At 38.3% G+C, this 22,206-nt stretch overlaps 4 protein-coding genes across 5 annotated transcripts; 2 read left to right on the plus strand and 2 right to left on the minus strand.

Annotated features, from left to right (window-relative positions):
- Window positions 1-269: 269 nt before the first annotated feature.
- On the minus strand, window positions 270-6,040 carry LOC116330832 (patatin-like phospholipase domain-containing protein 2). The gene is made up of 9 exons (XM_031753278.2): window positions 5,741-6,040; window positions 5,419-5,651; window positions 5,253-5,318; window positions 4,950-5,162; window positions 4,673-4,733; window positions 4,269-4,472; window positions 3,942-4,059; window positions 2,536-2,658; window positions 270-2,411 (listed from the first exon to the last, which is right to left on the minus strand). The coding sequence occupies exons 1-9, from the start codon at window positions 5,946-5,948 to the stop codon at window positions 2,258-2,260; spliced, it is 1,380 nt and encodes a 459-aa protein (XP_031609138.2). The 5' UTR covers window positions 5,949-6,040; the 3' UTR covers window positions 270-2,257.
- Window positions 6,041-7,775: 1,735 nt separating this feature from the next.
- On the minus strand, window positions 7,776-13,347 carry etv7 (ETS variant transcription factor 7). The gene is made up of 9 exons (XM_031753240.2): window positions 12,890-13,347; window positions 12,538-12,676; window positions 12,227-12,391; window positions 11,972-12,148; window positions 10,649-10,753; window positions 10,392-10,535; window positions 9,076-9,218; window positions 8,815-8,915; window positions 7,776-8,722 (listed from the first exon to the last, which is right to left on the minus strand). Exons 1-9 carry the CDS (start codon window positions 12,920-12,922, stop codon window positions 8,533-8,535), a joined length of 1,197 nt encoding a protein of 398 aa, XP_031609100.1. The 5' UTR covers window positions 12,923-13,347; the 3' UTR covers window positions 7,776-8,532.
- Window positions 13,348-13,413: 66 nt separating this feature from the next.
- Window positions 13,414-16,978, plus strand: zgc:194242 (uncharacterized protein LOC100005854 homolog). 2 transcript variants are annotated; one of them, XM_031753250.2, is made up of 4 exons: window positions 13,414-13,605; window positions 14,055-14,311; window positions 15,362-15,542; window positions 15,650-16,978. In XM_031753250.2, the coding sequence occupies exons 1-4, from the start codon at window positions 13,524-13,526 to the stop codon at window positions 15,844-15,846; spliced, it is 717 nt and encodes a 238-aa protein (XP_031609110.1). In that variant the 5' UTR covers window positions 13,414-13,523; the 3' UTR covers window positions 15,847-16,978. The 2 variants fall into 2 exon arrangements, with proteins under 2 accessions (XP_031609110.1, XP_031609111.1); XM_031753251.2 differs by having other exon boundaries at window positions 13,480-13,609; window positions 15,650-16,977.
- A 1,252-nt stretch (window positions 16,979-18,230) lies between these two features.
- On the plus strand, window positions 18,231-22,157 carry ube2t (ubiquitin-conjugating enzyme E2T (putative)). The gene is made up of 7 exons (XM_031753256.2): window positions 18,231-18,406; window positions 18,695-18,804; window positions 19,501-19,570; window positions 19,670-19,775; window positions 19,907-20,005; window positions 20,432-20,515; window positions 21,858-22,157. The coding sequence occupies exons 2-7, from the start codon at window positions 18,696-18,698 to the stop codon at window positions 21,972-21,974; spliced, it is 585 nt and encodes a 194-aa protein (XP_031609116.1). The 5' UTR covers window positions 18,231-18,406; window position 18,695; the 3' UTR covers window positions 21,975-22,157.
- Window positions 22,158-22,206: the final 49 nt, after the last annotated feature.

The following is a 22,206-nucleotide window of genomic DNA, read 5'->3' on the forward strand; positions in this document are numbered from 1 at the left end:
TTTCAGAAAGAAGCAAAAAAAAAAACAAGAATCAATTATTCCTCTCCTCACGTAGCAAACACTATGGTATAATCACTGTGTTGCAGATTACTGAAGAAGTAATGTACTTTTAGAGATATCGTCGTTATGAGGCAGTGAGTAATGTGAACTCAGTTTTACTGATGTCAGTCCAATTTTTTTTATTTTTTTTTTATTGCTTTTGAGCAGAGGGTTTGACGAGTAAGCGCCCAGTTAAAACAAAAAACAAAAACAACAATATATAACTCAGGGCCCGATAGAAAATGCATTCATCAATTTTATTTTATTTTTTTGAGAATGCTGTTACATTTTTTACATATTGTATCCTGACAGAGGATGAATCTCATTCTGCATTACGTTATGACCTAGTTTGGCATAAGTTTTTCTAATTTAACATTAAAAGTACACAAAAAAAAGAACTTATGTATTTCCAACCTTTATCCCATGTTGTCTTCATATGACAAGTCTGCCACATACTCTCAAAAACTGAAAAACCAGCAAGGGCATCTTTCTTTCTTTGCAAAGCCAGCTTACTGCCAGTTGACTGGCTGGATCAGTGGCTGATGCGGAACAGCACCAGATGTGTGTGTTATCTGTATCATCCATCCACATTTATTATATAAGAGGATCTCTCTGCAGGTAGCAGGCCATCTGTATGAAAAAGGACATGGAACTGAGAGATCAAAATCATCTGTTCCTCTCTGTGTCAACACATGTTACCATTCAGACAGGAGTGTGAAAGGTGGATTAGATGGTCACCCGAGAATGCGGTGTACTTTCGTTAATAAAGCCACACCCCTGATTTAAGCCTGTCTAGACACCACTGATGTGTTTTTCTGTCATCTCTGTGGCCTCTGTAAAAACAATAAAAATAAAGTAAAAGTACAGAATGTATCTGGGCTATTTAAAAATAAACTGTTCTCTTTCCCCAACAGCATGAAAAAGCAGATGCAGCAGGCACATGCATGTGATGTGATTCACATTTCAGCAACTGAGATAAAATCCTGCTGGATTTTGTAGTTTGGAATAAAAGCTATTTTTCAAACACAATATCATTTTAAAAAAAACTACTTTATTTTATACTGTAAATGTCATTAAGCAGAAAAGCATCAAACATGAAGAAGGTACTGAGGCTACAACTGAATATAGCCTAATTTATAGCAACAGGCTGCTCAAATGAAACCAAAAGCATCAAGAATAGACTGGAAGACAGGAGCTATTAACAGCTAAATTTTAGAAAAGCAACACAAAGACTTGATAAAAGGCAAATAAGCCTTAGAAAGTAGGTTTCTGCTCCTTCGACAGCAAACTTGCCATGTCACACATTAGTATTTGTGCCCTTTCCCAGAATTCCTTGATCTTTAAGCAGCTGGGTCTGGAAATGAAATGAAGACACACCATAGGCAACTGAGACTCACCACCGAATCGATGTAAAATGATAGTGAGGTAACGATTACCCTGAAAAGGCTGAGAAATGAAAGAGCCCTATTTTGTAACAGCTCATCACAGGACTAACCGTCACCCTGCAGCTAAATTCTTAACCATGAGTGTTTTTGTCAGTGATGTTCTGATTTTTAAACTCTGAAAGAGCACTTACTGTAGAAAAACAGGAGCATTTTTTTGATTTTCAGACATGCCATAAACACTTGCATATGCATTTCTGTCACATTTTGTGCTTAGGTATTAAAAATTACTTTAAACTATAAAACATTTCATTAATTTCTTTGAAGAGTAAGCCGTGTTGACTTTTTTCTAGAAGAGCTTAACCATAGTGTATTTTAAAGATTGTAGTTATAATGTTCTCCAAGGAAATTAAAGTGATTCTGAAGGGTTAATTACCACCTTTCAATTACCTTTTACATTATACCATCTTCAGGTCAAACACCTTCAGGTATAGATTTGTTTGACTGGTTGGTTTCATAAATTCTTCATAAATTCTTTAAAGAATTCTACATCCAGCACAATGTTGAGTATTAAAGAACCAATAATGACAAAACTACCACCTCGGTGAAGGTCTGCACTCCACTGCCTCAGCAATACAATTTCAAAACTATGAAAACATAGATACAGATATTTTACTCAGCTTTTGTAAATTACAAGCCTCTAAACTCAACCTTCAACACTTTAAAACATGTTAAATGGAAATCTGCACTCACACAGGCTTCACTTCACAAAATATGTTTGATTAAGTGTACAAAGATGCACTTCACTTGTTTACATCAGTATTTGACAAAGACTGTTATTTTGGTTTCTTGTAAACCTGAGATGATTTTTGACTGGCATTCTCTGAATGTGAAGAAAATTCATTGCAAGATGATGGCTGCCTCCGGCCTTGTGATGCCTCAGACTGTGCCTGGTCTTTCTGCCACAGCGCCCGGATGACCGGCATGATGCTAAAACACAGATATTCAAGCTCAGTTGAGTTTGGCTAAAATACTTGAGATTGAAAACTAATTCTATATAAATCCTATACGCAATAAACAGTGTAATAATTTAAGATAAGAGATGCCATCTTACTTTTCATTTATATTCTTCTTGAAGGTAGAGACCATTCCTTCGAAAAAGAAAAAGGCGAAAACTCTCATGGTGTGCCAAGTCAAAAGAAGAAACTCAGGCATCTGCTTGAACAACAACTCCAGCCTGGTGGAAATAGAGAGGTCACAGTGATTGCATCTGCATAACAGATGTTAATGAAGCCATTAAATGTAAATAACAAACTACAAGTACAGTGATGTGAAAAAGAAAATACACTGTCTTTAATTGTGAGGCTTTACGTATTAGGAAATATCATCTGGTCCTCACCAGAATTTAAAATGCGATAAATACAGCCTCAGATGAACAATAAAACATGACACATTACAATGTGTAATTATTGATTTAGCAAAAAACTAAGAAAACTAAGCACACCTTTAACAGCAAGAGCTTTTTGTGTATGACTAATCAGTCTTTCACATCATTGTGTAGGAATTTAGGCCCATTTTCTTTACAAGATTTCTTCAATTCAATTAAAGTGTATCTATATAGTGCCAAAAAACAACAATAACTGTCTCAAGGCGCTCCACACTGGAGACAGTGGGAAGCGAAACTCTGGCAGAACCAGTTTGTATGGGGTGTTTGTGCCGATATGCTCTGTTTGGTTTTCTCTAAATATGGCGCAGGGCATTTAATCCAACATCCCCATGTTGATCTTGTCTCTCCACAGTGTTCCAGATGTCTTGTTTTTTACAGATGCAACTTTGTAAACTTAAGGCATGCTGCAATCTTCTTTTTGGAGAGAATAAGCCATCTCAACTACTAGAAAAAAACTCCTCCTTGTTCAATCTTCTCTAACTGTACTGTCATGAACTTTAATTTTTAACATGCTAACTTCAGTCTGTACAGTCTGAGATGTAGGTGCTGGTTATCGTGCTGTATTGGGATGATTAGGATGTGTTGCAGAGATGCTGCCTCTGTTTAAGGCAATAGTCTGACAATCTGGGACTTATTTATTTCCTTGCAGAACGTTAGGTGAGCTGAGATCAGTCATTCTAAAAACAAAAAGAAGCTAAGTAAATAGCTGCAGGTTGCAGCTAATGTAGTGCTGCATAATGATAAACAATGGAAAGCACTGCTATCAGTAATTCTAAAAGGTATGAGACAATAACAGTATAAGAACATTACCACATTACGTCTCTGCACAAAAATAGGAATTACAGAATTGTGTCACCATCTACTTCTTTGCCAAGAGTTAGCAGCCGTTTCCTGGAATTATCCAGCAACCTCATGATGATTACATCATCACAGAAATTTTATGGTCATTAGTGAAAAGACTGAGCTTTTTTCTTTCTTTTTTGTTTATCAAACAAAAACACAGAGAGTTTCAGAGCTTCAGAGCACACAAAATTTCTGCTGCCTGTCTGTGTTGTGTTCAGTATATTCATTACCTGTCCCTGTTCTGCAGTACAGCATAATAAGACAGCATGAGGGGCAGGAGCAGGTAGGACAGGATTCTTGCAGGGAGTCCAAACATGTTCAGATAAGTCATCACATTGCCCAGCAACACTGAAAGGCAGACGGGAACAAAGATAGTTTTGCAAAGGCAAAGTGGAACAATATGAATGTTTTGTTTCAATTTTGTTCTACTAAATCATTCATCGTTCTGTTGACATCACATTGATAAACTGACCAATGTCAGATTTCATTTACATTGCTATAAAATTGCTATTTCTCTATTAGTAATATTTGTGCCTGTGAGTGTGTTCAAAACATACCATTTTTCACCGTACCAAAATGGAGAGGAGGATATTGTGCAGCTTCCTGTGTAGTAGAGTTGCTCATCTGAATGCTTCCGTTGTCTATAAAAGATGTCAGTTTGGTGGTCCCGTTTTCCAGCTTCTTCTTCTCCTCTTCATCTTCCATGGTTTCCAGATGAAGCCATGTGATAGTTTGATTAACGCTAAGTGGCCCTTGGGACACTTTTGAACATGAGAGAAAGGAATTAAAGAGAAAGTTAGGTAGATTAAGTTTAGCCAAGAAAAACTTTTAGTTTGTTTGTTTGTTTGTTTGTTTGTTTGTTTGTTTGTTTGTTTGTTTGTTTGTTTGTTTGTTTGTTTGTTTGTTTGTTTGTTTGTTTGTTTGTTTGTTTGTTTTTAACTCTGACTAGCACCTGACTCACCATTACTCTGAAGGAAATGAACAGCATCTTTGTAGCCACTGTGGAAGGCTTCCTCCATATTCTGGAGGGGGAAAAATGACATAAACATAATTAAATGTGACACAGTGAAATAAAAGATCAAAAATTATGTAATGTTTTGTAATTTAATGTTTAATTTCCTGTGGTACATTTCTAAAAATGTTAAACACAAACTGCTACTATTACACAATAATAGATTGAGAATAGAGATGAGGATACAGACAGTATAGGATATGGCGAGATATAGTTTGGGTCTGACCTCCAAAGTCATTGGGTAAAGGGCATTGATGAACCTGAAGCTGTTGTCCAAATTGCCCTTGAAAGTGGCACCATGCGTTACAATGTCCAGCCCACATGGTGCGTCGCCAGGGCAGATGTCACTCTCTCCAGAAAATGGGCATACGGTCAATGTGCGACTGGAGGATCCAGGTGCTATAGGCTGAATGCCGCTTAAGCCACCATCCAAATAGAACTGCAGCAGAGATTAACATTTGGGATTTTTATTTAGAAAACAGGCTCACAAGGTGCGTGGAGGGAATTTGTGAGGCCACCAAATACTCACTACTCCTTTGAATGATGGAGGTATCAAACCACAGTAACCAGGCAAAAAACAGCTACAAAGCAGCGCCTGAACACAGCACACAACAGTTTTTAGTCAACATGGTTATAAAGTTTGTTTCTTACCTGATTTCTTATTTCTGAGCTCCAAAACAGTAGAGCAAACTTACCTGTACTACATCTTCTTTGGAGTCAAAGTCAGACATGAGAATTTGCTCGCCATCTGTCAGACGGGTCATGGTGACAGCAAGGCGACCGTTGGCCAGTTGGTGCGCATTAGACGGAAGATGCTTGTTTAAAATACATTCCAGCCAGTGAAAAAAATTGATTGAGGGGTTAAGTGGTCCAAGGGTAAAAGACTTCACTTTCTTGGCAAAATGAATCATCTCATCCCGAATGGTAACTGTAAATTAGAGGATTGGGGGAATAAATGTGTAATAAATACATCCAACAGACGTCACTGCAGAACATAAAGACGAAAGAGTCACTTACTTAGATTCATTTCACAAACCACAGCAGCTGCTACCAGAGATCCAGCCGATGAGCCAAGGACACTAGGTGCGGAGTGTAGTATCCAAGGTGCATAATGTAGGAAGCACTGGGCGACTCCTAACTGGTAGGTGGCCAGGAAGCCTGATCCAGAAAAGGAGATGGATTGAGGACCTTCAGTGTACTGACAACTGGAAACTCCAGGGGTCATTTTCTAAGGTTTTTCAATGATCTGTTTAAATATTGTAAATGGCGAAAAACTTTTCTTTTTAAAAACAAAAAAAGGAGAACAAGCTAAGGCGAACTTAGATGAACTATCCACTCAGATCTTGGGAGAGGGTTTCACAGTCAGTGTTTTTAAATCCATCGCAATTAGACATAGCGTGTTGGTCATGCTCATGTGAACAGGGGGTAAAATAAGGATTTCTAATGTTGGGAGGTTGTGTAGCTCCATGGTTGCAATGCATAAACCAAAATACTTTCACATATCATATACTATTTGAATAAAAAACACTTTAAACAAGATGAGAGAAGGTGGAAAGTTTTACTGAGTGCACATAAACTGCAAATAAAACGCTTCTGCGATGCATTCTTCTCTTTATCAGTATCATATATAGGAGTGATACTCAATATTTAACTTATAATTACTTGACTGATATTTCAGAGTATAGAAGGTTCTGCACTGGAGACTAATGGGACTGTTAATCTCTAAGACTAAAACACTCATTTTGTCGAGTTGTGATCTTTACTTCAGTCGTGTTAACACTTGGTTGTGAATGTGGTTTCTAAAGTTGGAAACAGTGATTTAGCATGACCCAGGCTCCTGTAGCAATTACTGGCTTCCGCCTGATCTTTACGTCATGCAGTGCTGCCTGTTGGACACAGGAGTCACATGAGATCTCTGACTCCTGACAGATAATGTTACTATTGTCTGCAAGTAGGCTACTCTTGACTTTCTAAAAATTAAATTAATTTGGTGTGCGTGTGTTGTGTACCTCATTAAGCATTATACACCAATAATAAACTAGCTTTTCTAACTTTCTTAACTTTACTTGGTTCCTCTGAGTTTACATGCATTTTTTTTAAGTAAAGCTGACTTATTTTTGCTGTGTTGGATATTAGAGGAGACACTGAAGGAAAACCATGATGTAACGTAAGCTGCTCTGATATTTTGCTCAAACCATGCCATCTACCTGGACAGTTTCAAATGAACTTAAGCTAAATGAAACAGATTCTTTTATACTATTCGGATAAAATCGACATGTTGAATAAGTAAATTATCGAACTGATTTGCATTCAGGTGGGAACAAAAAAAAGCTGAAATGTCAGTTTACAGTCTATTCCTATTTCTGTGCTGCCATCTGTCTAATCTGTTTAATTAGCATCAAACTGACAGAGTTTAGATGGATATGTAAGATGCCTTTTTAGAAAAGCCTGTGAAACACTCTACACAAGCTTACAAGCTCCAACTGAACAGAGTTATTATACCTAACAGGTCAAAATGTTTTTAGGCCCATAACTGTAAAAATTGCATTGTCAAAGATGGGTGTAGTAAAAGATGAGCATCCGCAGATGACGAGTAAATCAGCCATGGCTCAGCCAGTCTTGTTTAAGGCCTGCCTATCTTTTAACATGTGGTGACTTTTTGTCTTTTTCTTAAGACTAAAAATATTCAAAAGCCAGCTAAACCACTGTAGAAAATAGGAGTGTTTGAATGATTGAATTGTAAATCCTATTAGATTGACAACAGCACCCCCTGCTGGTAAAATTCAGACCATTCAACTGTCAAGAGTGAATGTTTCAATTGTTTAACAACTATCTATTTTTGTCCTGACGTTTGTCTTGTCATAAGAAGTTAACTTATAATTTTCATCTCAGCAAAACATTTATATGAAAGGATATGTTCTGATACAGTATTTAAATATTGCAATATTCAACATAATTGAATAATCAGCTTTTGAAGCATGCCAAGTTCATGACTCATTTTTTGTGGCTTGTCTGTTTGTTTGTTTAAAAAAAACACACAATTAGTATTATATTTATACGCGTTATAAAATATTTATTTTTCCAAAGCAAGTTCAATGCAAACGTTTCACACACACACACAATGAAACACCAAATACTTAACCTACGGGTAGAAAAAGCTGCTTTCCACCACTGAAAAATAATAACAATTTGTAAAAATCCCATTCTGAACTACGCTGAAGATTTTAAGGTATTACTTCTGAGTAAGCTGAAATTTTCAGATACCGTACCAAAAAATGGGAGATAATAACCTGACATTTTGACTTATTGATGGCAATTGTTTTCCAGTGGTGGAAATAAGCTTGCATATTAACCAGCATTCAAAACAAAAACAGTTATTTATCCTCTCTTATGTATCCTTTCTGTTATTAAACTCTTATTAACCTGTTATTGGACTGTCATTTCCAACCCATAGCTGCAAGACCTGTAAAGTTTATAAAAATAAGTCTCATCTGTTACGTGATTATATTGAACAAAGCAGATAATTTTAAGTCTTGAAGATTATTTTGCTGGCTGGATAATTCTGTGATTCATTTCACAGTTTTCCTCACTCTTAATATTAGTGTTTACCCAGATCACAGTTATACACACATTGATTCAGACAAAAAAAAAAAAAAAAAATCTCACAGTAAACAACACAACTGTGTTTTTTCAGACTGTACATGCATTTTTTTCCTCCCCTGAAAGCTCAAACCACAAGATAAATATATTACAACCTGCTATTTTATTCGGTAAGAGCCATGTTGCTATACATGATCCACGGTTTTATTCTATCTCACTGGTGCACCAGTCGGAGGAGGCTGTGGAGATGTCCGATCAGGGGAAACCTCAAAATGGTCTTCAGAGAACTCTTGTGTAGGACTGGAGTCTGGGAAGTCGCCATCGTGAGGTGGAGTGTGCTCCAGGGGGCTGGGAGCCTCGACCTGCTGTTTCCTGATATCTTGAGGGAGTTTCAGAAACCTGAATGGAGGCAACGAACAGGCAGGAAGGATGAGTTTGAATGTTATTTAAGAGAAAAATAGAAAGGGGATGACAAAGAAAGGAGTAGAGACCTGAAAAGGAGTTTTTGTCCTCTTTCTTTTTTGATAATGTTCAGTTTGTAGTAATGCCGTAAAGCCCGGGACATTTTCTCATAGGTCATATTTTCTCGGTTCTGTAAACAGAGATCATGCATCATTAGTCATGCAAGTCATGCACTACATGATTCACTATTCCCCAATGTTCCCTGCTTTTTTCTGTTTTGTTTTGTTTTTTCTCTCCACCTGTGTAGTCATTTTTCCTGATGGATAAAGCACAGAGAACTGGGAACTCACCTTGTGGTTTCCCCAGAGACGTGCCAATCCATTGGGGTCCACCACCCTGAAAACCAAGCTATCCGGATCTTCCCATCGAATGTATTCTTGGTAACGGTCATCACAAAGCAACTGATACACATAATCCCACAGCAGCCTGCACTCTGGCCATGATTAAAAGAGTAATAACACACATGTTGGCAAAACTTACACTACTGTCATTAAATATACATTCAATTTAGTACTATTTAGTATTTTGAAATATTTCTCAATCTCAGTGCCATGTTCCAATAAACATGTATATACATGGTGTGGTCAAAAGTGTACATGCACTAATCATGTGGATGAATGCCATGGTAATTTAAATCTTTTAATGATTTATTTGACCTGTTCTTTTTCCAGGAGGAATGACTGTACAGCAGATATCTTTAATGACTTTAGAAAACAAGAACTGGGTGCTCAAATTACCATGACATTCATGCCCATGATGAGTGAAAGGCAATTTCTCACCACAACTGTACCTGTAAGCCTGACATTAATATATTGTTTTGAGCATTCATGTAGATATAACAAAAGAATAAAATAGCCAACTATTGAATGTTTAAAGCGCAGGTCCACTTTTGGGTTATTGCTTCAGGATGTTGTGTCTGTTTTGCCCTTTACCTCACAAACAAATCCAAATTGTTGGACTTAAAATTGTTTCTAGGAAACTGACTGTGTTCATGTTATTGGTGACTGTGCATTTGCTGATAGTATATAAAATGCTGTTTATGGTGTATGAGATTTTTTTTTCTTCACTTTTTAGAGAGACACAGTTTTAACAATTCCATGTGTTTTTTCCAACACGTTCTCACTCCCTAAGCGTAATATTTTACGCTATGTGACAAATCGTCAACATTTTACGCTTTCGGGTACCCAACACGTTCCTACATGACGAGATCGGAAAAATGAGAAAACATGAGAACCGTTGGGACTCAATCTACACATGTTCGTTCATTTTCTTCAAATCGCTTTAGAAAACACTATTTCATGCCATTTCTGTGCTGGTTAAGGTTAGCAATAGGGTTATGGTTAGGGTTAGGGATAAGGTTAGGTTTAGGGCTGGAATACATGGCTGGAACGTATATTACCACGGAACCGTCATACCACTGGAATTCAGCCATAACCCGGGGCGTACCATCAGAACGCAGAAGGTCACCTTTCGCGTTCCTCACGAACGCCGCGGGACGTGACAAAATGTCAGCATGCTACGCCCCGGGAGTGAGAACGCTCGGTTTTTTCTGTGATCAAATACATGAGTAAAGAGCACAATAGTCAACAAATTATTGTAACAATACCTGGGATGCGACCATTTGCCTTGTGCAGCGGACTCCTTGGCTTATCTCGACTGGAGAGGTTCAGAGGCTCTGGGATGATGTTCTTCGTTTGGGGATTACGCTCATCCTGATTGTGGTGCAGTGTGGAGGTACCCGCTGATCCGTCTAAGAGACACAGACACAGAATGCAACAAAGAGAGAGGCACAGAAATGAAGCCTCTGAAACAGTAGGAATTGCAGGACAATTTATTTCTGGTATGGCCATTTGTAATACTCACTATTTTGTGTGAGTGGCGCAGACAAAGTGTAACAGATGGGGCGATCTGTAAGGGGTGACACTGATTTTGGCTGGCTGTTTACAGTGGCTCCGACAGCAGCCAACACTGCGGTGGTGAAAGCGGGTAAAATTGTGAGTCAGAAATATGAGGAAATGTGAAATGCTAAAGTGAAAGTAAAAGTGACTTTACAGCGACGTGAACATTTTATAATATCAGGCTTAGCACAAGCTAATGTTTAACACAAAGACTGTTTTACTACTAGCAGACAGGGCACAGAACAAAGTCGTTGTTCTGAACTTGAGAGTTAAAGGATCACTTTTTTCCAGGAAACTGCAGAACAATGACCAATACATCTTTTTTCTGGGAAAGATTATACAGTTTTTTGCTTGACAAACGTTTGTGGGTGTCTTTGGGTGTGTGTCTTTGTGTAGTGTAGTCATACACCCTTTATGATTCTGGTACTTCAGCATTTCCATTTCTTTATCATCATAAATTATGTGATAACTCCTCAACACATCTGACATATGGAGATGTAAAATCAGTTTTTGCAGAGAAGTCAATCTTTTAAAGTACCCAATCACAAAAGAATATTATGTAATGAGGGTTTATTACATATTTGCCAGCAAATCACTATTACTTACATGTGAAGAAAAAGCATAGAGCAAAGGAAAGCATATCAGTTAGGGGTAAGCAAACACTGATTAGCGTCAGTCTTTAAATTCTGGGGATAAGAAGTCAATGGATGTCCTCACATGTAGAGTAAAACAAAAGTGGGAAAGAGAAAGGATTCCCACGTGATGTGTTTGCAGATGTGGTAGATCAGGAAGTATTCACACCCACGATCCAACCAGAATAAACAAGTTTTTATGTGGATACAATTGTTCCTGAAGACTAAAGATCCTGTCAGTCTCCTAAAACTTTACAAAGAGGCAGGGCCTCTAATGAGAACCAAACCAAAGGTGCTTTTATCTATTATTTTGTATGCAGACCAACAGGTAATGTTCAGTGTGCCCAATCACTGGCCACATTCAAATCTAAACAAAAACATTTCTCTCTCCCTGTGTGTTTTTGTTGAATTTGCTCTTATTACTGTACACAGCACACTGCTAAATTTCTTTTAATTTCTTTAAGTTCTACTCAATTTTTTTCTTCCTTTTTAGTTCTATTGATGATCTAATGCATTATTTTTTGCCCCATGTAAAGCACTCTGAGTTACCCATTTGTCTACAACTTGTGTACAAATAAATCTGTCTGCCTTTACACTGAACTGTAGTATAGCAGTATATATATATATTCATAAATGCACTCCTTAATTTTACTCACCCGGGGTTCCAATGACTTTGGGAGACTGTGGCTCTTGGACTGTGTGAGCGATTACCTGGCAGCCGACCGGACCCTGAAGGTGTCCAGCTGCCACGGGAGGAGTTGTGTTAGGCGGGTCGCATACCACACTCCTCCTCTGCTGCTTCACACACTGAAGGATCTCATACAGAACATCACCTGCAGAAAAATGAAGGATTTCATATGAAAATGCAGCCACAGAAACGGGTGACTTCTATCTATTTAACTCTTGTCCACCTGAGCTGGGGCAGCGGCGCCTGAAGTCCTCCTTAGTGAGGAGGCACAAGGCTCTGCCGTTCATCTCAAATCGCCCCTTCTCCGGCCGGCGCAGCGAGTACTCCTTCTGAGCCCAGTGGAGCCACAGGGATACGTCATCCTTATCCCACAGGGATGGGTTAATTCCTGGAAACAATAAATGCATAATTTCAAATCAAATGTGCTTGCAGAAGGTGCTGCATATGTGTATTTGCAGTTATATCTGCAATTAACATTAACAGATAAGTAGACTAGTGTCAGGATAAGTCAAACAGAGAGGATAATTAACTCACTCAGCCTTCCAGGCAGATGCCACAAGTCTTCTTGAGTGGGAGGACTAACCAAAGGATCTTGGGTAGGTGGGGAGTGATGCACAGTGGGATGAATGTTGACTTGCTTTTCACGTATAATCGATGGAGGACTGTTTTCTTGCTACAAAACATCAATACAAATGGCTATAGTCACAGTACCCAGCAGCTTTTGGAACAGCAATGCTGAGCAACAGAGAGCACTCATAAACAACAGCTGCTGGTCACGGTCCAACGACTAAGTCACGAAAACTCAAACAAAAACTGAATCGGATTCTAGGTCTATGGTTTTAGACCACACAGCATTAAAAGATTTGCCCCCGAAAGACTAACTTACCTTGATCAAAGGTGACGGGGAAATGCTCTCCATGGAAATGTCCTTTAATCTGCTCGACTGCACAGAAAATAGAGTGATTTCCTCATAAGCAGACGAGCAGGTTTTTTAAAAAAACGAATGAAAAAAAAACTTCGGATCACGTCTCAAACAAAACTCACTTTTAAACGAATACTCTCGAAGATTTTTTTTAAACGCTACTATTTTCACAATGGACCCTTCCGGGAAATGAAAACGAAAGAAATATAATCCCTGCAGGGGGGTGTGTGCAAAATAGGATGATTGGAGGAAGCAACGACAGAAGACATTTCCAAAACCTTTGACTGTACTTGTTTAGACATGCAGTAGTACATTTACAGAAGCACTGCAACAGACGCTCTCGTTCATAAATTAAATGTGGGTGGTGGGAGGGTGACACCTATTTTTGTTTTATTTATTTATTTTTTGATAGTTTTTTATTTCTCTTTCTTTCTTTCTTTCTTTTTCGCTATTGCGCAATACATACATGAGCGGTAACCCGTGTGGCTGGAAAATACAAGAAAACTACAGGAAGTGGTCGATGATAAGAAGTACCAGAGAGAGAGTGTTAAAACTTAAAAGGTGAAGGACACCCCAGAACGGAGCAGCGCGTGCGCCGATGAAGCACAAGCTCCTCCCACTACCAGGAAGACTAAACAGTGGCGTGGCTGAGAGCCGACGAGCGTTGACTGTAAACGAAAGTAGGTAAGCGCTTTATCCGGGCAACTGGCATCGAGAGTCAGAAGGGCGGCCATGTTGTCGTATACGTTTATAAACTGCGGTGTTGCATGAGCATTAGGGCACCGTGCCAGCTGTTTGAATACTCCTGAATGGAGAAAAAGTATGGCGCGATACTTTGCTTGAGTCTGTTGTAAATCTGCAAGTTTAAATAAAGTGCTCAACTTTAATTGGTTATTCAGTAATAAAAATGTTAATAAACTTCTACTTGGCTTTTTAAAAAAAAAAAAAATCAGCGGATTAAACATTAACTGCGCAACAAATAATGATAAGCAAAGTCCAGCCACACTAGCCATTGTAAGGAATTAGAGCAAACCATTTATAACATTTTAAACAGTGTGTCCTCACATTGAACACCGGTGAACCTGAAAGCAGAAAGTTTTTAGTCAAATATTTAATGTTTTCTTCCCAGTCATGTGGGCTGAACAACTGGGGAAACAGCTGGGCCGTCCCACACGATCACTTGCAGGATGGTTGGTGAGCAAGTTTCTCACAGCTTACAATCAGGTCCTGGAGGAGAGTGCTGTGCAGCTGTGTGCCATCCAACCTGGGGACACCGTGCTGGAGCTGGGCCATGGCCCCGGTCTGGGTCTACAGTCTGCAGCCAAACTGCTCACGGGCCCTACAGGCCACCTTATAGGGGTGGATTACTCAGAGTATATGCATCAGGTACGGGTATAAAGACAAAGAGTGTCTTTGAAAAATAGTTTTGTAAAAGCACAAAGCTTTGTTGTGGCCTCTTTAGCCTGGTTAAAGCAGATGCATTGCAAGCCTTTTTTAAAGTGCATTATTTCAGAGAAAATACACACACTGGCCACCTATTTCATTACTTCTTTACCAGCTTCAGAGCTCCCTGAATTATCTGTGACATAGATGGTGCTGAAAAAAATTCTCTGATTTGTGTCCATATTGTCATGGAAAAATAAATCACATTGTTGCTGCAGATTTGGCAGGTCTACACCCTTGAAGTGACTTTCCCATTCCACCATAACTCAGAGGTATCCTCTTAAATTGAGATTCAGTGGCTTTGGAGGCCATTTAAAGTGGCCATAAAACACTTGATGTATAAAGGCTATTTTAGATCACCGAGCTCTGCTCTCCAAAACTGGCATAGATGTAACACTGTCTGTGCAGCTCGGTTTAAGAAATAAGTGCTTTAAGTTTGTAAAACATGTTTAGTGCCATATTGTGTCAGTAGAGAATCTAATGTCACTTGGTTGGTTTGTTGCTGCTTACATTAGACTTACATTAGTTTAAGCTAGATAACTAATAACAGAACCAATAACTCAGTGGAATATAATATGACAAAAATGAGACTAAAATCAGTTCAAGGGGGTCACTATTGTGCTGACGCATTTCACTCTGTACTTCTTAAGCAGTTGTTCCACACAAGATTCTGGCCCTACCATCTAAATGTCACAGCAGAAATCATGAACCATCAGACTGTGCAAAGTTTTTCTAATCTTCTATCAAGCCCGTGCAAATTAGTGTCTACTAGTGAACAATGTCCTGTTCTTAACCGATTGCACCTGGTGTGGTCTAGCCCACCTTCTTTAACGTTTGATGTGTTGTTCGTTTTTCTGCATACCTTGGTTGTAACGAGTGAATATTTATTTAAAAAATAAATAAAAATCAAGCACTGCTGAGCAGGCAGCCAAAACCTAAGAGAAGCATAGCTGCTAATCAAGGGCAATATTGTAATTTTTCTGTCTCTGACAGATGGCAAAGAAACAAATGATGGAACTTATAGCAAATGAAAAAGTGACCCTCCACCACTGTGACGTAGCAGCGATGCCTCTCGGAGACAGCACTGTGGATAAAGTCTTTCACTGTAACTGCTACTACTTCTGGCCTGATCTTAGAAAAGGAGCTGTCGAAATACACCGGGTGATGAAGCCAGGTAATGCCATGACAGTCAGCCAAACTTTATTTACAGATTTATTTCCAAAAGTTGTCTTTAAATAATGATTCTCAAATTAAACGTCCCCATCTTTTTAATCCAACCAGGAGCCCTGATGGTCACAACTCTGAAGCTTTCTCGTGTGGCTACAATCGCAGCGAAGGGGGTGATGCCAGGGGAAAACTGGCACCCAGAGGCCTACATGGCAGCTCTGAGAGACTCCGGCTTCACTGATGTTAGAATGGAGGACAAGCAGGACAGAAACATTACTTTTCAGGCTATCTTTGCCACTGCCTTCAAATAAGATTGTGTCTTATCTACACTACTTATGTGATTGTGAAGTTTAGTGTGATTATGTCGGTCATTAATGGTCTTCCTTTTGAAGATGGATAAACTTGAACTTATCATAATGATAAACATTTACAGATCAGAAGTTTTTATATAATTTTCTGTCATTCCCTACATGCAATGTTCTTACATCAGTACCATTATACAGTATTGTGATTTTAAAACTTCAAAACAGCATTACTGTGAAAAGGGGAAATAAAAAATAATGAAGAACTTTATGGAGGAACCCAATTGCATGAATGTGTAATCATACAATAAATGGAAAACAGGAATAAAAGGATTAGAAAGAATACAACACACAAGATGATACCAAAGTCTTATAGTGCTTCTGCTGTCAAAACAAAAATCATGGTGTCACCTCCAAGTGGGGTCGTGTTAACATCCGTTAACATTTACTTTACATCCGTCAACTTAATGATTTATTGGCTTAAAATCCACAAAAAACATTATAACTTTAAAGATTTTAAAATATCATAACTGACCTGTGACCTTTCCTTCAGGGTCAATAGATTGATCTGAAGGTCCAAGTGATAATGTTATATCAAACTACTTATTACATCTATGTTTCTTACTGTCATATAGACATACAGGCATTTAATTATATATGGGGATTATAAATATCACGTTACTTTGGACCTCTGTCCTCTTCTTTGAGGTTAAATAAGGTCAAACTTCAATAAAATAAATTCTACTACATTTTTTTTTGTACTGACAACATTTAGGAAATGATACTGTTATATGGGGTAAGTATCACATTATAATTTGCTTCCAAATATAATTTCACATTTGATCTCTGATCTCACTTTTACATTTCACGTGTCTTCTTTTCATTCAAGTTGACCAAAAATGGCTATATCTTTAAAGAAAGTGTTGTCAAGAAAAAAATGATGAACTGCTTTGTTAGTTAGATATATAGTAGTGTAAATTGTAGTGCAATATTAGATCATATGCTCAAGTCTTTCAAATCCATTTGTTTACAAATCAGTACCTATTATCCATTACCTACTCCTAGACAATATTTGTGTAATCAAATCATACATTTGTCATGCATTTTTTTGAAACCTCTTAAAGTACATTTAAAAAGAACAAAGAAAACTAAATTAATATATTGAAAATACACAATTATTACCTTAAAAATAAATACTGACTAGCAGTGTTGGTCAAGTTACATGAAAAAATAATCAGTTACTAATACTGATTACTATAAATATCACGTTACTTTACTGATTACTTATTTTCTGTAATCAATTACTTAGTTACTTAGTTACTTAGTTACTTTTTAAAAACACGATTTACAACCTGAATAGGTGATAAATAGATCTTTCAGCCCAATTTTACTTTTTCTGCATAATTCATCATACAAAATGTAATCAAATGGAAAAGTCTCTTTTAAACTGTTTTATTAGTTTTAATCTTTTAACTTTATGCATCAAGCAAAAATTAAATTATATGCAACATTCTCTGACTGGAAGAAATTTGTTTAACATTTGAACCTATTTTCTGCACATTCCAGCATATAAAATAAAATTTTTTTGTGTTTACACTCACTTTTCAAATAGATGCAAGTAAACACAGCAGAAAATAAATAAAATCAAAGACTAGCGGTCCTGTTGCTCATTTTCACCTGAAAAAGGACTGGGGTGAACTTTACCCTGGTGCAGGTGTTGCAGCGGTCAGTGGAAGAATCCATAGTTTCTCTGTGAATTTCACATTACATTACGTTGTACACTCGGTGCTTGCTTGGAAGTTTAGGGTTTTTTGCTGTAAAAGTAGTTTTCCCAACAACGGACACCATGTTTTTTACAAAATCAAACTAAAATAAGGTCAGTACTTCCACGCTTTAAACGCTGCATGCTACACTCTGTCCCGCACAATATATTATGTCTGCAGACAGCTGTTGTCAAACGTCGCACCGCTTACGTCACTGTCATGCAGACGTTCTCGAAAAAAATCACGGTTTTAGTAACGCAGTAACGCATTTAAAAAGAAAGTAAAGAATCTAATTACCGTTTTGCAATATAATCCCTGAATTACACTTGAAAAAGTAATCAGATACCTTAAAACAAGTAACGCGTTACTACTGACTAGAGACCAGAGAGTCACCCGGAGATTCTTCTTGTTCCTTTTTGTAAGGCTGTAAATGAAAAGTGATTTTAGTATCCTCTAAGAATCATATTTCACACATACACATGAATGGTTAAGTTGCCCAGTGTTTCGAGGGGCAAGCAGAGAGGCCACTGGATTGCAGGATGATCACTGTAACACTGTTAAATTAAAAAATAAAAATGGTGCTGTGTACGCAGAAGTAGCCTCCTGGTAGCTCATACTCGGGACCAGACGGTGGCGGTAATTCATCTGAATAAATTCAACAGAAGAAGAAGAACGGCGCGCGGGCGGTGCTTACGTAAGGAGAGGGAAATCCAAAACAGAGCCGACGACACTTCTTCACCGAGAGCTGTGAAACTGAAATTTCGATTAAGATAGACAGCGATTATCAAGTGGACAGCTGATAAAAAGTAAGGAAACGAGAGTTGCTGTTCACCTGATAAATTGTTATTAGACTTTTTGACGAAGACGGTGTTTATTTTTCGGCCTTCACATTAGTAAGCAAAGGCGTTAGCTCAGCATCACAAGACTGTCACAAGAAGGCAGCTAACATCAAAAACAAACCACTGTCTCATTGAGCGGTTTGACAATAAATGTTCTATGTTTAAGATTAAATACTTACAAGCGTGTGTGGAGACTGACCCACGAACTCGAGGCATTTAAGTGTAACGCTAATTAGCCAGCTGCCTGTTTTTCAGAATGCAGAGGGCTTCTCGTTTGAAGCGTGAACTTCAAATGCTAAGCACCGAGCCACCCCCTGGGATAACATGCTGGCAGACCGAAGATCAGATAGACGACCTCCGGGCACGTATGTACTACTGTGTCACTTAAACGACTAAAGATATACTTACCAGACACTTTCTTATGTGCATTGATAGTACCAGGTTGGACCTCTTTGTTGCCTTCAGAATTATCGTAATCTTTAACAGCGGCGGTACCTAGTTAGGTCTCTGCTCCTGTGGCCCGTCTGCTTCTAAATTTGATGCGTTATGCGTTCATCAAGGCTCTTTTGGATTGTTTCCTTCCTATCAGCTCAAACCAGCGTAGCCATTTTCCTCTGACCTCTGAAATCAGTGGGGCATTTTGACCCAGAGATCTCCTCCTGGTCACTGGATATTTTTCATTTTGGACATTTCTCTGTGAATTCTAGAGATGGTTATGTGCAAAATCTCAGTAGATCAGCAGATCCTGAAAGACTCTGACTACCAAAGTCACTTAAATCAGCTTTCCTTCCGATTCTGATGCTCAGTTTGAACTTCAGCAGGTTGCTATGAGCATGTCTGTATGCCATAATGCACTGAGTTGATGCCTCGTGATTAGCTGATTATCAGACAGTTGAACAGGTGTACCTAACAAATTGTCAAGATACCTTTTTCCTATACTATATACTCAGAATATTTCACCTGATTAAAATCACTCTGACATAGCATCCATTTTTCAGTGGATCCTGTCAATAAAATATTTCAAGTACATGACCATATGTTTAACCCCTTTTATGTTCCAGAGATATTGGGTGGATCAGGAACTCCTTATGATGGTGGAGTGTTCTCCTTGGAGGTCAAGATTCCAGAGAGGTACTTCTTTGAGCTTTAACATTGATGGGTTTCTATCTACCAGTTACATGTTCTCACTCCACTCTAGCAGGACTGACATGCTTTTTTTTCCTCTCTTAGGTACCCGTTTGAGCCTCCCAAAATACGATTCTTGACTCCAATCTACCATCCAAACATTGATAATTCAGGACGGATCTGCCATGATGCTCTTAAACTGCCACCAAAGGTTATAAGAGATTTCCAGTACATAAAAACTCTTTATTTCAACACCATTACATGGTGGACACAAGGATATATGTTGCATTTTATACATTTTAGATGTAGTGTTGTCTTTATATTTATTTGATTTTTTTTCAGGGTGCCTGGAAGCCATCTCTAAACATCTCCACAGTCCTCACTTCCATACAGCTACTCATGGCAGAGCCAAATCCAGACGACCCACTGATGGCTGATATAGTGAGTCACACATAGTCTGTTGTCCATCCTATATATCAAACTATCTGTCATACACAATCTGTCTGTGGTGGTTTTATTTTATTTTTAAAAAACTGTGAGTTACCTATATCATCATGTAACAGTAGCTCTTTATTTAAAAATTCAAAAACAAAAACAGTTTTAAAGACATTGTCTTGACTAAAATACGTAGTTCAGTTTTTAATTGATTCAAATTCATCCCTGGAAATAAAAGGTATCCTAAGTAATTAAAGGCAAGTCCATGAGTGTGGTAAATGCCAAAATGACTTGTTTAGATGCAAGTCAAAAACCCCTTTAACCTAAAACCTGTTGGGTTAGAGAGCAGCTGTGTTCAGTTGTAGTACAGTGAATGATTGTATAACCCAACTTTATATGCACTTTTATTTATCTATTTTTCCCATAATTTAGTCATCGGAATTCAAATACAACAAACACCTGTTTATGGAGAAGGCCAGGAAGTGGACACAAGAACATGCCATCCAGAAGAATTCTGTAAGTTACTAAGGACTTTCTGTGATTTATGTGCGGTTTAGATTTTCTTTTTTAGAATAGAATAGAATTATTAATCATTTAATATAATTACGCTCCGACTGCTGCTCTATTCTTAGTCACATGATTCCTGTCACTTGCTCCACAACACTGTTAATGTGTTAGTTGTGTGTACTGTTTTATTTGACCCACAAGGTTGTGCTGTGCTCCTGCAATAGAATATTATATGCCAAGTAAATATAACTTGTTTTTCTGCAGTCGCATTAAAGTGAAAATAACCTCCTTGTGTGATTGCACTGAATTTTTTTTGCATTCTGTGATTGAAGGTTGAGGGTGTTGCATGCTCAACCTCTGGACATACCTCCTCAATTGTAAGGTGACTGCACAGATCGCCTAGAGGGAAGCAACTTGTCCAAACAATTCAGATTGACTGTAATCACTCCCAGAAAGATTGGCAAGGTTTTGCAAATATTTGCTCTCTAATCTATAAACACAGAGAGATTGCTAGCATGTGACAGCTGATTTAAGTTAGTTAGTCAGTCAGAGCAACTGAACTGGCAATTTTTACTATATAAAAGCAAAGTTGCCAAGCACCTATGGCATTTTGCGGTTAGATTGCTGTCCTGCAGCAATCATGTCTCTTTGTGGAGGAACTTCTGAATTTATGGCAACAGGTGGCAAGAGATTTGGAATTTTGCTACTAATCTTACTACTTAATTATGACAAACATTTTGCATGTAATTACCAGCTTGCCTTCATTCAGCTGCAAAATGGAAGGGGATCAATTTCGTCCCCTTTTTTTCACGGCTTTGAGGATGGCAGCAAAAGGTTGCTTCAGAGACGGCTTCTTCGAAGCGTTCAAATTGGAGGCAATGAGACTGCAAGGTCATTGCACATGGTTGCAAAAATTTTGGTCGTGATACAGTGTCCAGCCACTGTTTTCCCTACTGTAACTATAGTATAATGGAGTGCATCATGTATATCTGCACTGCTCAGAAAAACTAAAGGAACACTGAAAACAAATCGGGTCTCAGTGGGGAGGGGGGGAAATCTGTAACTAGCCGTGCAACCTCTGGTGGGGTCCAGATATTACTCATGCTACCAGTAGTGACACTGACCCCAGCCAAATGCAAAACTGGTGGAAAAAACTGAGACAACATCATGTCATGAGGGTGCACTACATTTGCCCTTGTAGTGCACCTGTATATAATTTAATTAACAACCCCCTCTGCTACTTACCTTACCAGATCAGTACCCCAGAAGTTTAACTGACTCGATGATTTTCTGGTTTAGGAGGAGTAGGGGTTTTGTTTTGTTTTTTTTAAATGCATGTTTTTCCCCCCAGGGTGTTGTGGATGGCAACAAAGAAAATACTCCTGATCAGAAAGCATCAACCCGAAAGAGAGAAGCGCACAGTGTACAGCAGGAAGCAGAAGATCCAGCAAAGAGAACCTGTGTGTAGTTTCCACCTCACTCATGCCTGATAAAACTGACACCTTGTTAGAACTGTGGTATTAATTTTATACAAAGATGTAATACTTGTCTTCCTGTTTTTAAATGTATGTTAATGTATAAAAATGTGGATTGCTGTATGTATAATGTGCGTGCTTGTGTTGTGATATTAAAGTTTTATATTATTAATGTATTTCAGAGAGTGCCTGGACTTCTTGTGTAGTTTGGAGGTGTCTCAGATT

This window comes from Oreochromis aureus, linkage group 20 (genome assembly GCF_013358895.1).
Source record: "Oreochromis aureus strain Israel breed Guangdong linkage group 20, ZZ_aureus, whole genome shotgun sequence".
Lineage (NCBI taxonomy): Eukaryota > Metazoa > Chordata > Actinopteri > Cichliformes > Cichlidae > Oreochromis > Oreochromis aureus.

What these genes read in the sequence shown, in the direction of transcription:
- LOC116330832 (XM_031753278.2), bottom strand. Translation starts at nt 5,948, where the DNA reads ATGACCCCTGGAGTTTCCAGTTGTCAGTACACTGAAGGTCCTCAATCC. An exon ending in TTTACCCAATGACTTTGGAG is followed by an intron (nt 4,734 to 4,949) that starts GTCAGACCCAAA and finishes TTCCCCCTCCAG; the next exon opens with AATATGGAGGAAGCCTTCCA. An exon ending in AAGAAGAATATAAATGAAAA is followed by an intron (nt 2,412 to 2,535) that starts GTAAGATGGCAT and finishes TCTGTGTTTTAG; the next exon opens with CATCATGCCGGTCATCCGGG.
- etv7 (XM_031753240.2), bottom strand. Translation starts at nt 12,922, where the DNA reads ATGGAGAGCATTTCCCCGTCACCTTTGATCAAG. An exon ending in CAAAGTCATTGGAACCCCGG is followed by an intron (nt 10,754 to 11,971) that starts GTGAGTAAAATT and finishes TCACCACCGCAG; the next exon opens with TGTTGGCTGCTGTCGGAGCC. An exon ending in GGCAAATGGTCGCATCCCAG is followed by an intron (nt 9,219 to 10,391) that starts GTATTGTTACAA and finishes AATCATGGCCAG; the next exon opens with AGTGCAGGCTGCTGTGGGAT.
- zgc:194242 (XM_031753250.2), top strand. Translation starts at nt 13,524, where the DNA reads ATGAAGCACAAGCTCCTCCCACTACCAGGAAGACTAAACAGTGGCGTG. An exon ending in ACTCAGAGTATATGCATCAG is followed by an intron (nt 14,312 to 15,361) that starts GTACGGGTATAA and finishes TGTCTCTGACAG; the next exon opens with ATGGCAAAGAAACAAATGAT. An exon ending in ACACCGGGTGATGAAGCCAG is followed by an intron (nt 15,543 to 15,649) that starts GTAATGCCATGA and finishes TAATCCAACCAG; the next exon opens with GAGCCCTGATGGTCACAACT.
- ube2t (XM_031753256.2), top strand. Translation starts at nt 18,696, where the DNA reads ATGCAGAGGGCTTCTCGTTTGAAGCGTGAACTTCAAATGCTAAGCACC. An exon ending in GATAGACGACCTCCGGGCAC is followed by an intron (nt 18,805 to 19,500) that starts GTATGTACTACT and finishes TTTATGTTCCAG; the next exon opens with AGATATTGGGTGGATCAGGA. An exon ending in ACCCACTGATGGCTGATATA is followed by an intron (nt 20,006 to 20,431) that starts GTGAGTCACACA and finishes CCCATAATTTAG; the next exon opens with TCATCGGAATTCAAATACAA.